General features: G+C 47.4%; 1 protein-coding gene across 13 annotated transcripts in view; it reads left to right on the top strand.

Annotated features, from left to right (window-relative positions):
* The window catches only part of LOC129826217 (nuclear receptor corepressor 2-like), a 127,016-nt gene that overhangs the window by 85,926 nt on the left and 28,275 nt on the right, over positions 1-12,815 (top strand). For 12 of the 13 annotated variants that reach the window (XM_055886690.1, XM_055886681.1, XM_055886687.1 and 9 more), the window contains exons 12-17: positions 1,260-1,438; positions 2,179-2,233; positions 2,354-2,452; positions 4,961-5,124; positions 6,575-6,735; positions 8,549-8,611. In XM_055886690.1, the coding sequence (XP_055742665.1) occupies positions 1,260-1,438; positions 2,179-2,233; positions 2,354-2,452; positions 4,961-5,124; positions 6,575-6,735; positions 8,549-8,611 (721 nt within the window). The remainder of the gene's footprint in view (positions 1-1,259; positions 1,439-2,178; positions 2,234-2,353; positions 2,453-4,960; positions 5,125-6,574; positions 6,736-8,548; positions 8,612-12,815) is intronic. The other variant, XM_055886684.1, reaches the window with a different exon arrangement.

Raw genomic sequence — 12,815 nt, 5'->3', positions numbered from 1 at the left:
CTGAGGATGGATCAACAACATTTTAGTTACTCCACAATACTATCATAAATGACGGAAGCATGTACAGAATAAAACGTATTTCAAAACATGCATCCTGTTTGCAATAAGACACGAAAGTAAAGCTGCAAAAAATGTGGCAAATAAGTTAACTTTGTCCTGAATCCAAATTGTTATGTTTGGGACAAATCCAACACATCACTGAGTACCACTCTTCATATTTTCAAGCATGGTGGTGGCTGCATCATGTTATGTGTATGCTTGCCATCAGCAAGACTAGGGAGTTTTTTTAGGATACAAATAAATGGAATAGAGCTAAGCATAGGCAAAATCCTAGAAGAAAACCTGGTTCAGTCACTGGGAGACATTCACCTTTTTAGAAGGACAATAACCTAAAACACAAGGCCAAATATACAATCCAGATGGGCAAAGCTCTTAGAGACTTACCCAGAAAGACTATGCTAAGGTGATTCTAACAAGTATTGACTCAGGGGTGTGAATACTCATGGGATATATTTCTGTATTTCATTTTCAAAAAAACATGTTTTCACTTTATCATTATAGGGTAATGTGTGTAGATGAGTCAGAAGAATTCTGAATTCAGGCTGTAACACAACAAAATATGGATTAAGTCAAGGGGTATGAATACTTTCTGAAGACAGTGTAGATGCACACAAACACACAAAGAGTAAAGAGACTCTAGCTCTGCCACTTGCACAACCGATGAGTTTGAACTCTGCACAGTGGTTAGAGATGTCACTTCCTCTCTTCCCCAGTCACCCTCATTCCTCCCTCCCCTCCCCTCTGAAAGGCATGCTGAGGATGAAAGGGGGAGAGATGTCAGCCACAGGGTCCTTGCTGTGAGTGTTCCACAGGACAAGCAGAGCTGGCTTGTGAATAACAGGGCTAGTCATCACACTGAGTACAGTACAGGGGCAGTGTTTATCTGTAAGGTCAGCCCAGGCCTGGATAAGCACTGACTGCTCACCCAAGGCGTGCAGCATCGCCCTCTTCCCCTCCTCCTCCCTGACCTCAAACTTCCTCTAAATCTCATGACCTCTTACACACTTAACACAACACGACTGTTGCGCCTGTGTCACCACCGTTGCCTCTTTGCACTCTTTATCTCAGCCTCCTGTATTTGGAAAGCTCTACTTTGGTGTACACTAACAGCCTACTCACCCCAAGACATTTTGTCTGTTTGTCTGATTGTGTGTGTGTGTGTGTGTTTACACGCGTGTGCGGGTGCGTGTTTGTGTCAGAACACCGAGAAGCAAATGCGTCACCTGGCGGTCATCCCTCCCATGCTATTTGACGCAGAGCAGCAACGTATCAAGTTCATCAACATGAACGGCCTGATGGACGACCCCATGAAGGTGTACAAGGACCGGCAGGTCATGAACATGTGGAGCGAGCAGGAGAAGGACACCTTCCGTGAAAAGTAAGTCACTCACTCAGACGTAGAAATACACTGCATAGAATGGCAGAACTGTGTGCTGTGCAGTAGTAGACAAAGCTCGCTTTGTGTTTCTGAGAGCAGTGAGAAGTGGCATGCATGGTGGTTTGGTCGGACTGAGATTTGGAATAGAAATGTCTGACTTATCCAAAGGTCCGGGAGTTGTTGAGGAAGTGAATCTTCCCTCTTTGTGAGAAATGAGAGGATATATCAGCCAGCCAAACGTAAACCACAGACGGAGATCAGAGACTGTGAATGCTGCCCCGGTGCAGAGAGAGAGAGAGAGAGAGAGAGATGTGGATGTGATGCCTGCTGCTGCAGACTGCACAGTGAAGTGTCTTACCCTCTCAGCCTCAACCCTCTCAGCCTCAACCCTCAGTAAGAGAGAGTTGGGAGAGATGTAAGCAATGCTCAGTACTGGCTATGTTTTCCTATTGGGATATAAAGTAATGTCAGGTAGGATGCACTGATAGAAGTATGGTGGAGGAGCTGTAGGTTAGTGTGGATGAGAGCATGCTTTAGATGAATAATAGAGAGTGAAATATCTCTGGAGAGATGGATGTGTGACTGAAGTCATCGCTGATGGGAGCTTCTTCTCCCATCAGGCAAACTACACATACGTCATTCTCCACAATTTACCTGCATATCAAAAGGCAGAGTGCCTGTAGATAATTCATTTGATAGAAAGTGTTAAATATGTATCTCTGTTTGCTTTGTGCTCACAGGTTCATCCAGCACCCAAAAAACTTTGGCCTGATTGCTTCTTTCCTGGAGAGAAAGGTACATTTGGGATGATCTCACTCCATGCACAGTGGTAGACCCCAAGTTCTGACACCTGAGTAGTCTTGTATTGTCATCCTGCTTGGGAGATGAGGTCCTAGTAATGTTGTTTTGTTTCAGACAGTGGCAGAGAGTGTCCTCTTCTACTACCTGACCAAAAAGAACGAGAACTACAAGAACATTGTGCGCAGGAACTATCGGCGCCGTGGCAGGAGCCAGGTACTGTACCTAGAACCTTACGGAACCTAACCAATCCACTTCAGGCATTCTCAAGGTAAAAGACGGTTATCAGTTAAACACTGGGTTATGGGGCCTCCCGAGTGGCGCTGCGGTCTAAGGTGGCGCTGCGGTCTAAGGTGCATGGAGTGAGACGTCACTACAGACCCGGGTTCAATCCCAGTCTGTATCCCAACCAGTTCTGACTGGGAGTCCCATAAGGCGGCGCACAATTGGCCAAATGTCGTCCGGGTTAGGGGAGGGTTTGGCAGGGGGGGCTTTACTTGGCTCATTGCGCTATAGCGACTCCTTGTGGTGTGCTGGGTGCCAGCAGGCTCACGGTCGTCAGCTGAACAGTGTTTCCTCCGACACATTGATGCGGCTGGCTTCCGGGTTAAGCGGGCAGGTGTTAGAGTGTGGTTTGGCAGGTCGTGTTTCGGAGGACGCATGACTCGACCTTCGCCTCTCCCGAGCCCTTTGGGGAGTTGCAGCGATGAGACAAGATCATAATTTGATATTACAAAATTTGGGAGAAAAAGAGAAAATATAAGACGACTGGGTTGAGTACCACTTGCAGGGAGAGGTAAAACAGCCATGGGGCTCTGTGAGTAGTGGGATCAGTAGAAGATAGGTCGTCATGCAAGCAGCGCACCAATCATGTTGGCACACTGCGCACCTTACCAATTACTCATGCTACACCCACACACACATACATTCATGCTACACCCACACACACATACATTCATGCTACACACACATCACAACTGCTGCTACCAGACTCTTATTATACTAATCAGTTAATACACTTGCCCCCTATCCCCATATTCCCCAATACAAGTGTAAATGTTGGACTATAAATTGTACCTTCCTGTATTATACTTATGCTAAAATGTTTATTCTATTCCACTGAGCCATTTACTTTATGTTCATATGCTTATCTTTTATTATTTCTTATTGTTGCATTGTGGAGAAGGAACCTGCAAGTAAGCCTTTAGTTGGACGATGTATACCATGTGGATTCCGTTCATACGACTAATATAACTTGACCTTGAATGTGACACCTGCCATTGTGCCCCCCCTTCGTGTCAGCACTAATGTGTCTATCCACATGACTTTTATTTAACAGGTTGTTTCCATTGCTAATGATCGCCCAGCTATCACTTAGGCCCAGATCAGGTGTTAGGCAGTTAAACTCCAGCGACGCTGCAGTGTGTGAGGTGCAGTGTGGTGGGCGCTAATGAAATGGTCCATTAATTAGCCAGTGACCTTTCCTGTGGGCGTCAGCCGGCTGGCAGTGTCTCTTCCTAATCTCTCCCAGAAACACCTCAGATTATTACCTAGCTAGCCGCCGCTCAGCTCAGTGCACAAACACCACGGGCTTGTTAGCCGCACTGGGGCTAACGCTAATAACACAGGGAGAGAAAGGGAGACAGAGGAGCGGGGGAGAGGTACAGAAGGGGAGAGAGGGAGTCAGCGAGTGAGAGATTTGTAGAAGGAGAGGGGGGGGAAAGGGAGAGCAGAGAATCGTCTCCACAGGGTCACAACAGATAACGTTAGTGAGTACAAGAGGGGAGGGAGCACACGACAATACGTACTAATAACAACACAAAAGCTAATGAACGCCCAGCCTTATTGAGTCTGTTCTCTTCTGTTGTAAAGCAAAGCAGACCATAGATAGCAGGCTGCCTGAGTTTGACTCATTTAACACTCCTGTAAATGGCTGTGTTTTTGTTTTTCGATCTGTTTTAGGTGCATGACACCGAGCTAAGAGAGAACAAATGGACATTATGATAGTCTATGGAGATGATTGGGCTGCTGTTTATAGTCTCCAGGTCCCAAGTGGGGGAGGGAGGGAGTGCTGTTATTGAGTTATGGCTTTTTATTTGTTGTTTTTTGCGTTGAATTTATCTTTGAGAGGGGAAACATTAAATCTGGTGACATGGTTCAAATGGAGTTATGCTGTCTCTGTGAGAATGGTCCATTTTGATGTAGCCTGCTCTCTGTCTTTTTGTGTTTCCTTGTCCAGAGCTGGATGTAATGCCTCTGTTATTAGAGTAGACATGAGAGGGATTGAATAGGCTTCAGCTAGAAATCCATTTACTTACAGTGCTTTCATTAAACCATGAACACAGAGCACACCTCCCATATACTTAGGGAACTGTGATTTCCAATGCATGAATACGTGTAGTTACCACCAGTTATACCAGTGTTAGTGGCCAGACTTTGGCAGTCTGCAGCATTTCTTTCATGATATGAACCCTCACCCTGAGCCCAGACAGGAAGTGGAAGAGGAAGTGGTTCTGGGTGCCAGATGAAGGCATAAGGGCTGTTTTTGTGGTGTATGTACTGGCATGCATGGCAGAATGACCTCAACACTACTACATGGCTCATGTATCTGTTTGTGTGTTTCTATATAGGTTCTTACAAATATTTAAGCACATGTAAAACATGTATAAGTCACCAGGGATCATGTTTGTGACAAGTGTGTTGTCTTGTATTCCACCTCAACAGCATGGCCAGCAGCAGCAACAACAACTGCAGGTGAACCGCAGCAGCCAGGAGGACAAGGAGGAGAAGGAGAAGGAGAAAGAGAAGGAGAAGGAGAAAGAGAAGGAGAAGGAGGGAGAGAGGGATGAGGAGAAGACTGAGGGGGAAGACAAGGAGGATGTAATGAAGTGAGTCTGCTTGCATTCTCTCTCGCTCTAAATTTAGGTGTGTCAAACGTATTTTCCCCCTGGGGCCGCATTCGGTCTTCAACGAGGTCTGAAGGGCCACACAGAAAATGTGTTATATATACTTGCTGTCGAAATTAGCAGAAAATAGTTCTCCGTCCCTGACTGTCTAGCTTTCATTTCGGTGACTATTTGCGAGCCGGACACAGTCAAGAAACTGTATAAATGTAGGGCCATTATAATTTCTACACAGTTTAGATGTGGTTTTAGTAATTTTAAAGTATATTCAGTTCACCCCCCCCACCCCGACCCTGCACTAAATCACGTCTGAATTGGTCCAGGTCAGTTCATTGGAAATGGAGTGGGAGTTAGATTTGACTGCCCTGACTAGATCTGGAAAGGTAATCATCAGATGGAGCTTTTTTCACCCCTGACTAGTTACTCCTCCACCTTTAGCCAGAATTTCCATCCAGGGAAAAATCTGTATTTTCCCCCTTTAAAAAACGTCTGTTTTCCTGTTTTTCTTCTCTCACTCCCAAGAGGCTACTAAAAGTCACATTTGTAAGATTCCTTACTTATTTTCTTTCTTTTTCCGATGGGGGTAAAAGTGGCATAGTTGAAACACCATTATCGTACTGTCTGTTGCTACAATAATCCATCTAGTCTCCTGAGCTTGGAGTGTGCTGTGCGTGACACTGCCCTGCCCTGGCATCTTCGTGGGCACGGTGCCAGCGTGAAGGAGAGGAGGATGGGGGAATCAGTGGATGCTTCTGAACACTGCAATCTGTGTGAGCAGAGCAGCGGAACAGATGGAGAGCTCACTCACTGCAGTGTGTTGTTGTCCTCATGTTGACTCGCATGTTTCACAGGGAAGAACAGCGAAGGATGGAATTCTATAATCATGTCCAATCTTCTAGCGTAGCTCTCTGAATGGAGACGCGGTTGGATAGGTTGTTGTTCAGTGCTACTGACTGACAGGACATTGAACAGGTGTTTCCCTCCCTGACTGAGTGTTGTTGATCATGATTAAGCATCTGCAGTGCTTCCAGTACCTGAGCTGAGGAGTCCCTGACTCCCACAACACCCTGGTTGGCACAGCTGGCACTTCTATATTTAGTGGGCCAGGCAGCAGAGCAGGTCGCCTCTAGAAGATAAATGATGCCAGACCAGGGGAAGATGAATTGAAGAACACTGGCTACAAAATCACTGGCCTGTCATGACGCTGACAGGATATATTGCCTTGCTTGCAAAACTTAAAACGACGCTCTCCTGAGCCTCGAGGTCTGTGTGTGTGTGCGTGTGCGTTTTTTTTTACCCAGACAAACCTCAGCAACCTTTTTATCAGGTTTTAAGTTAACAAAATCAACAGTACACATGTACTGTGCAGGCCAGGCAGTGAGGAAGAGGAGGGTGATGAAGGTGGTGGGACTGACTGACACTCTTCCCCCTGCAGGGACGACACCTCCGGCGAGGACGGGGAGGACAAAGAGCCCACGGTGGCTTTCAAGGGTCGACGCACGGCCAACAGCCAGGGTCGCCGCAAGGGGCGCGTCACCCGCTCCATGACCAGCGAGGTGGAGGAGACCACCACTCCACCGCTCAGCAGCGAACTAGGTACGTCTCACTCTACTACTATAGTCTACACTGCTGCCTGATGTCTTTTACGGCGTGTTCATGGTCTTTAACACACGTTGCTGTTTTCACCTGAGAAGAGTTTCATCACTATGCTGATATTAGCTACACATCTCATAAACCGAAAGAGCCAGGATCTCTCTGAGAAACATTTCATGGCTGTGTTTATGGCCTGATTTGGAGGTGTTTGAATGAAATATATGGCCAGGATACTGCTGAAGCACGTCTGTTTAGTAGGTCCACCTGATTTAATTGAAACTGAGCATATAATCACACACCCCCTCCTAGAACAGCCCTCCCATCATCATACATTCTGTCAGTCAGTTCAGTCTGCTCTCATTGCTGTGTGCTTTCCCTTGTCATATCCCACACCACAAGGGTGCACTGTGGCTCTTTATCCAAACTATTTTAAACACACAGACCTTGACCAGGAATAGAATATAATACAATTTTATTGTCTGTCCAGGATGGACATTTTTCTTTGGCATCACCTCACATTAAAAGGATCACATACGAATGCATTCTCACGTCACACACATTTAAATCAGTCACTCCATCATACTGCATACACTAAAAACATAGGACATTGATATTAAACATTCACTCACAACTGACTGCTGCCTCAACTTCACTGGATAGATAAATACATATACCAATACAATTTACATTGCATTTAGTAGTCCACAAGGAGCTAATGAATGTTTGAATGGCCTTAGCCATGGGCATTCTGAAGCGCCGGCCAGAGGGAAGCCTCTCGAGCTGAGGGTGTAGAAGGTGCTAGGGGTCGCCAACAACAGCCAGTGCCTTCCTTTCGGTTGCCTTGTGGAACAGACTGTGCATGTGGTCGACCAATTACTTTGCTGGCTGTGTTTACTATTCTGGTTAGTTTGTTAGAAGCTGCCATTTTAAGATTATTTCTTGCTTAAACGAGATATAATGCCAGTAAATGGATCCTTGTGTAAAGAAATTCTGCCTGTGTTGCTCTCTGGTTCATTACATAATGATCTGGATCCAGACATTCCTAAGGCTGATAATGGGTGGTAGAATAATACTTCATGACAAAATACCCAGTAAGTCAGCAATACTCCTGCCTCAGTTTTGATTCCCTCTGTAGTTAGCACACACTACACACACACACACGCACACACACTGTAGCTGCAGGCGATCCGAGTTTTGATGTTTCAGCACTTTAGTCGGTTGTTGCTTCTGCTGTGGGTTAGTCCCAGGGAATCCCCAGGTGGTCTGAGCCAGCCAGAGGGGCTCTGTTCTGATCAGCAGCTCGGGTCACTCTCATTTCCTCACTGTTACTGGGCTTGTTCCCCTTCCCCACCTCGCCTGCTGTTACTGTGCCCTTCACAGCCTCACTGAGAGGACACAACAGCACTGGAACTGCAGCTCTTCTCTGTTCTCCGCTCTTTCTCATCTTCTTTCCTGTCTCTTCGACTCTGCCAGGGTAAGGCTGGCCTCTACTGTAGACAGAGAGAACAGCCTCTTATGTCTATAATCATTAACTGACTTTCTCCTGGTCTTCCTGCTTCCTACCTCTTAAACAAACAATCCCTGTTGACCGGCTGTACCGTGCTGCACCAGCAAGGAGCAACGGCAACCCTGCCCCCCTAGATTTTCTCTCTTCGCTTTCTTTCCTCTCGCTCTCTCTCTCTCTCGCTCTCTCGCTCTCTCGCTCTCTCTCTCTCTCTCTTTCTGTCTCTCTCTGTCTGTCTGTTGGATCCTCCCTCCCCTCCCCCTCCTGCCCACTCCGCGCTCTAACCTGGGGCTTCTGCTTTTTCCCTTTCAGCCAATCTGGAAATGAATGAGAGCTCTCGCTGGACTGAAGAGGAGATGGAAACCGCCAAAAAAGGTACAAATCAACCAAGAAACATATGACCTCTGTGTGTGATAGAACCCAGCAGCGCCATTCATTCAAGAGAAAATGTTCCTCGTCAAAGACAAAACCACCCGTACGCTTGGCGGTTTTCTTTTTTTTTTTGAAAGTGGTGACAAGTGCATGTGCCTGCGACTTCCTGTGAGATAGGCTAGGCTGCAGCCACGTGCTGCTGGGTCCTGTCTGTCTGCAGCGCTGTGTAGGGCTCCACTCTGCTGCTCCGCTGTCTGACTCAGGGCCGTGTATGAAGCTTGCTGTAAAAGTCTCACCCTCGGGTCTCTAGCTAGAACAGCTTCAGCTGCAGGAGGAGGCTAACTCTTTTTATAACGGCCTGAATGTCTAACTGAAGATACAACCTGTCCTCGCCCGGGGGGAGGGAGTTTCCCCACTGTGGGTCCAGCAGACCAAAGACGGCCGTGGGTTTTGCCTGTCGGTTTGCTGTAGCGCAGTTAATGATTAGTCAATGATTGACTGACCTTTCCGTTTCTCCCAGTGACCCCGTTCTGGAGAGGGATTTCCGTCTGGTGTATTACACAGGATTTGTTGATCTTTCCAATTTTTCAAATGTTTGGGATTTTCTCAGAGTATTTTAAGCCTATTAGTGACTTTGTATATATATGTCTGGTGAATATTTTCACTGTGCTTGTGTTAATGCGTTTGTGAGATCGTTGCTTGAAATGCTACGATCAGCCACTGTACTTGTTACTATATTGGAGCGATAAGAAGATATAATTGAGTCATCTTGTCTATTTCATGTTTGTGTGTTAAAATGATTGCTTGTGACCTCCGGTACCATTTGCATATCTGACGACATGTGGTTTCTCCGTGAGCCTTAGTTCTTGTTTTGTGGCCATGTTTAGATGAAGTGTCAAAGATTCTCTATGATTTTCAGTTCTGTTAATGACTAGTTCCTGTCTTCTAATCTAGCAGAACAGTAGCCTATCTGTTGTGTAATCCGGATTTTAATCAAGAAGTTCCTCTGACACCATGAATGTACTACTGAAGGCAGAAGTCTGTTACAGCAGATACTCTGTCTGTCTGTCTTGTACTGGGTGTTATTTCCCCTGCTGCAGACTCAGTCTCGGGGGCTGTTGTGATGACTGGCGCTGGCCCTTGGAACATGGCCCTGCTTAGTAATCCTGGTTAATGTCTTCAACTCCATTCTCTCGCAGTGGGATTAGTGGACCTCTCCATCCCAGGGGATTAGACCTGCAGCCCGGTGGGAGCCGGGCTTCTATGAAGAGATTATATAACCACAACCACAGGGCCCCCATCTGAGGGAGGCGGGCTATTTTACCTCCCCTCTCTCTGCCCACCATTTCTTGTCTGCCAGTAACCATAAGTGATACCCATGCCTGCCAAAAGGGCTTCCCCCTCCATTGCTCCTCATATGTAGGCTAGCCCTTGTAGCCCACCCGCCCCCAGCCCCGCTCCCCTAACCCTGGCCTGAGTAGTCTGCCAGCCCGGCTGTCAAGATACACACACCACTTCCATGAGCTTGACCTGTATATGTATTAAAGAGGCTTACACCTCCTCATGCTAATGTGTTTATCCCATCTTGCTAAAAAGATAAAGGCATTTATAGCGCCTGTCAGGCGATCAACATTTCGCCATGGCCGCACTCTGATAGATTACCACTGTCTTCTCTGGTCATAAAGCCTGGCATCTTTAACAAGGGATGGCAGGGCTTTTGAAAGCCTCCGTCTCGTGTCTTTCTTCTCTGTCTGTCTGTGTGTGTGTGTGTGTGTGTGTGTGTGTGTGTGTGTGTGTGTGTGTGTGTGTGTGTGTGTGTGTGTGTGTGTGTGTGTGTGTGTGTGTGTGTGTGTGTGTGTGTGTGTGTGTGTAGATAAGGTAGGCTTATGGGGAACAGGAGTGCTGAGCGATAAGACCTGTGTGTGTGCTCCTTGGCTAGCGTTTATGTAAGTGCTCTAATCTGGCGGGCTTTGCTTGGGCACAGTGAGGCAGCCAGGCAGCTGGTTAATCGTCTCCCTCGCTCCCACCGCCTGCTGTAGTGTACAGTATTGTACAGGTCCATTTAAAGGAGCAGCAGGTAGAGCTGGATCTCTGCTCTGTTCTGCTCTCTCTGATGTGTTCTGCTGTGCTCTGGGCTGGATCAGTCTACAGGATTCCCCCCCCTCTCCATCTCATTCTTTCACTCTCGTTTTTCCATCTTTCTTTCTCTCTCTTCTCTTTTTCTTTCTCTCTCTCCTTCCTTCTCTTTCTCTCTCTCCCCCTCTTTCTCCTCTCCTCTGGGCTCCCAGTCAGTGTATGCTGAGATGGGAGGAGATGGCAAAGGCCCTAATTGGCAGTAGCTGTGGAAGAAGCGTCTTTTTTTATTTATTTCCGCTCTCTCCCTCTCTCGGTGTTGTTCTAGACTGGAGAGGGGTCACATTCAAGAGGAAAAGCAGGTCAGTCAGTAAAAATGTGAAACCCTTTATGCTTTCTCATGGTATCAACATCAACTCTCTCTCTCTTTCCTCCATTGTCCTAGCTCAACCCCCCCCCTAGTTGTCCTAGCTCAACCCCCCCCCCCCCCCCTAGTTGTTCTAGCTCAACTCCCCTGCTCTCTCTCGCGCACTGCCTTTCTCTCTTCTCTGTTTACCCTCGGACTAGCTGTGTGTGTATGTGTTAGTGAGGGAGAGAGAGGCTGAGTGAATGTGTACCAGTGCATGCGTTTGTGTGTTTATGTGGATGTCTGTGTGTGCAGCTCTGCCTGCTAGCCGAGTGAGTGGGAGGGGGGAGGGTGAGAGGGGTAAACGGGGAGAGATAGAGGAGAGATCAGATGAGGAGAGAGAGAGGCTGAGCACGTAGCACCGCCCCACAGTCCCACTTTCCTCGGAAAGTCCTCCCAGACAGCAGCCATTGGGGAAAGACACTGCTGAGAGCAATGGACCAGCCCTGACAGAGAGCGTGTGGGGGGGACAAAGGGCGATCAACGGAAAAGCGAGGGAGAGGCGAGGAGCGGAGTATGTCAACCTGACACCGGCTCCAGTATCAGGCCAGCAGGAGAAGGGGTGTTGGAGGCTGAGCTGGAGCCTAGCTGTTTTCTTTCTCTGCCCCTCCGGAGTGGAATCACCGGGAAGCTCCAGCCTGCCACCCTCCCTGTCTGCCTGCCTTCACGGAGATCAGACGGCCCATAGCGTGATACAGACCAGGGACACAAGGGACGGCTGGAGTGACAGGCACGTGAGAATGGGGACACTCACTCCCCGGCCCAGCTAGGTGTTGATTGGGCCGTAGGCGGGAGGAGCTTATGGAAATGGATGGTCATGATTGGTTGAGGGAGTTTACCACCTGCTGTAGTTGAGCAGCAGCTTCATTATTTGGATACTGCTTCCTCTTATGTGTTGTCCACCAGCCGGGACCCGAGGCTAATGGATCTAGAGCTGCTTGGGATTGTTCCTGTTCTCTGGTTAAACTGAAGGGACCGGATCTGTGAGATGGAGTCGTAACAAAGTGACCCTTGACTTTCAGTGAATGAATTGCAGTGTCATTGCTTCAGGTTCACTAGGTAGAGCAAAGTGTCTGCGTGTGTGTGGTGTGACACGTAGCAGGGTGTCTGGCTGGACTTGTATGCTCTAGGCTGTAAAAGGAGAAGGCTGTAAAAGCTTAGAAGATGTTAATCACGTGTTCCTCTCTCTCGTAACAAGCCCGGCCGACCGGCTCTGTCCCTTTCTCTCTCTCCCTCTCTCGCATCTCTCCTGCTTTGCCTTCCATGCCTGTAATGAATATTTCAAATGAAATACCCAGTTTATTTTTTAACACTTGACGGATTGTCCATGCACAAAGGCCCTGAGAGGGAATATGACAGACAAGATTTGGACTGAGGCCGTGTTTGCGTGTATATGGGTAATCTCATGGAATCAGTAACTTCATGGTAACATGCTCTCACCTCTTTCTACTTTCTATTCCATTAAGTGTTATTGTTCCTCATGTTCCTGGAGGGTACTGTAATCTGTGTTTGATACACTTGTGGTTTAGGTACTATATCTAATCTGTAGTAAACTTTAGTTAAAGATGAATATAAATTGAAGATGGATATGAGCTGCAGGCTGGGTGTTTTCTAAAGGCTTCTCTTATCGTGTGGTTGTTGTCGCACTGCATCCGTTTAGAGGCAATATCTTGGAACCTATAAGCCCATGTCTGTTGTCGTCCCAGGAGGTTGTTGGGTCCATGTTCA

Source organism: Salvelinus fontinalis, chromosome 28 (assembly GCF_029448725.1).
Source record: "Salvelinus fontinalis isolate EN_2023a chromosome 28, ASM2944872v1, whole genome shotgun sequence".
Taxonomy (NCBI): domain Eukaryota; kingdom Metazoa; phylum Chordata; class Actinopteri; order Salmoniformes; family Salmonidae; genus Salvelinus; species Salvelinus fontinalis.
This window is presented reverse-complemented; position numbering and strand designations above follow the sequence as displayed.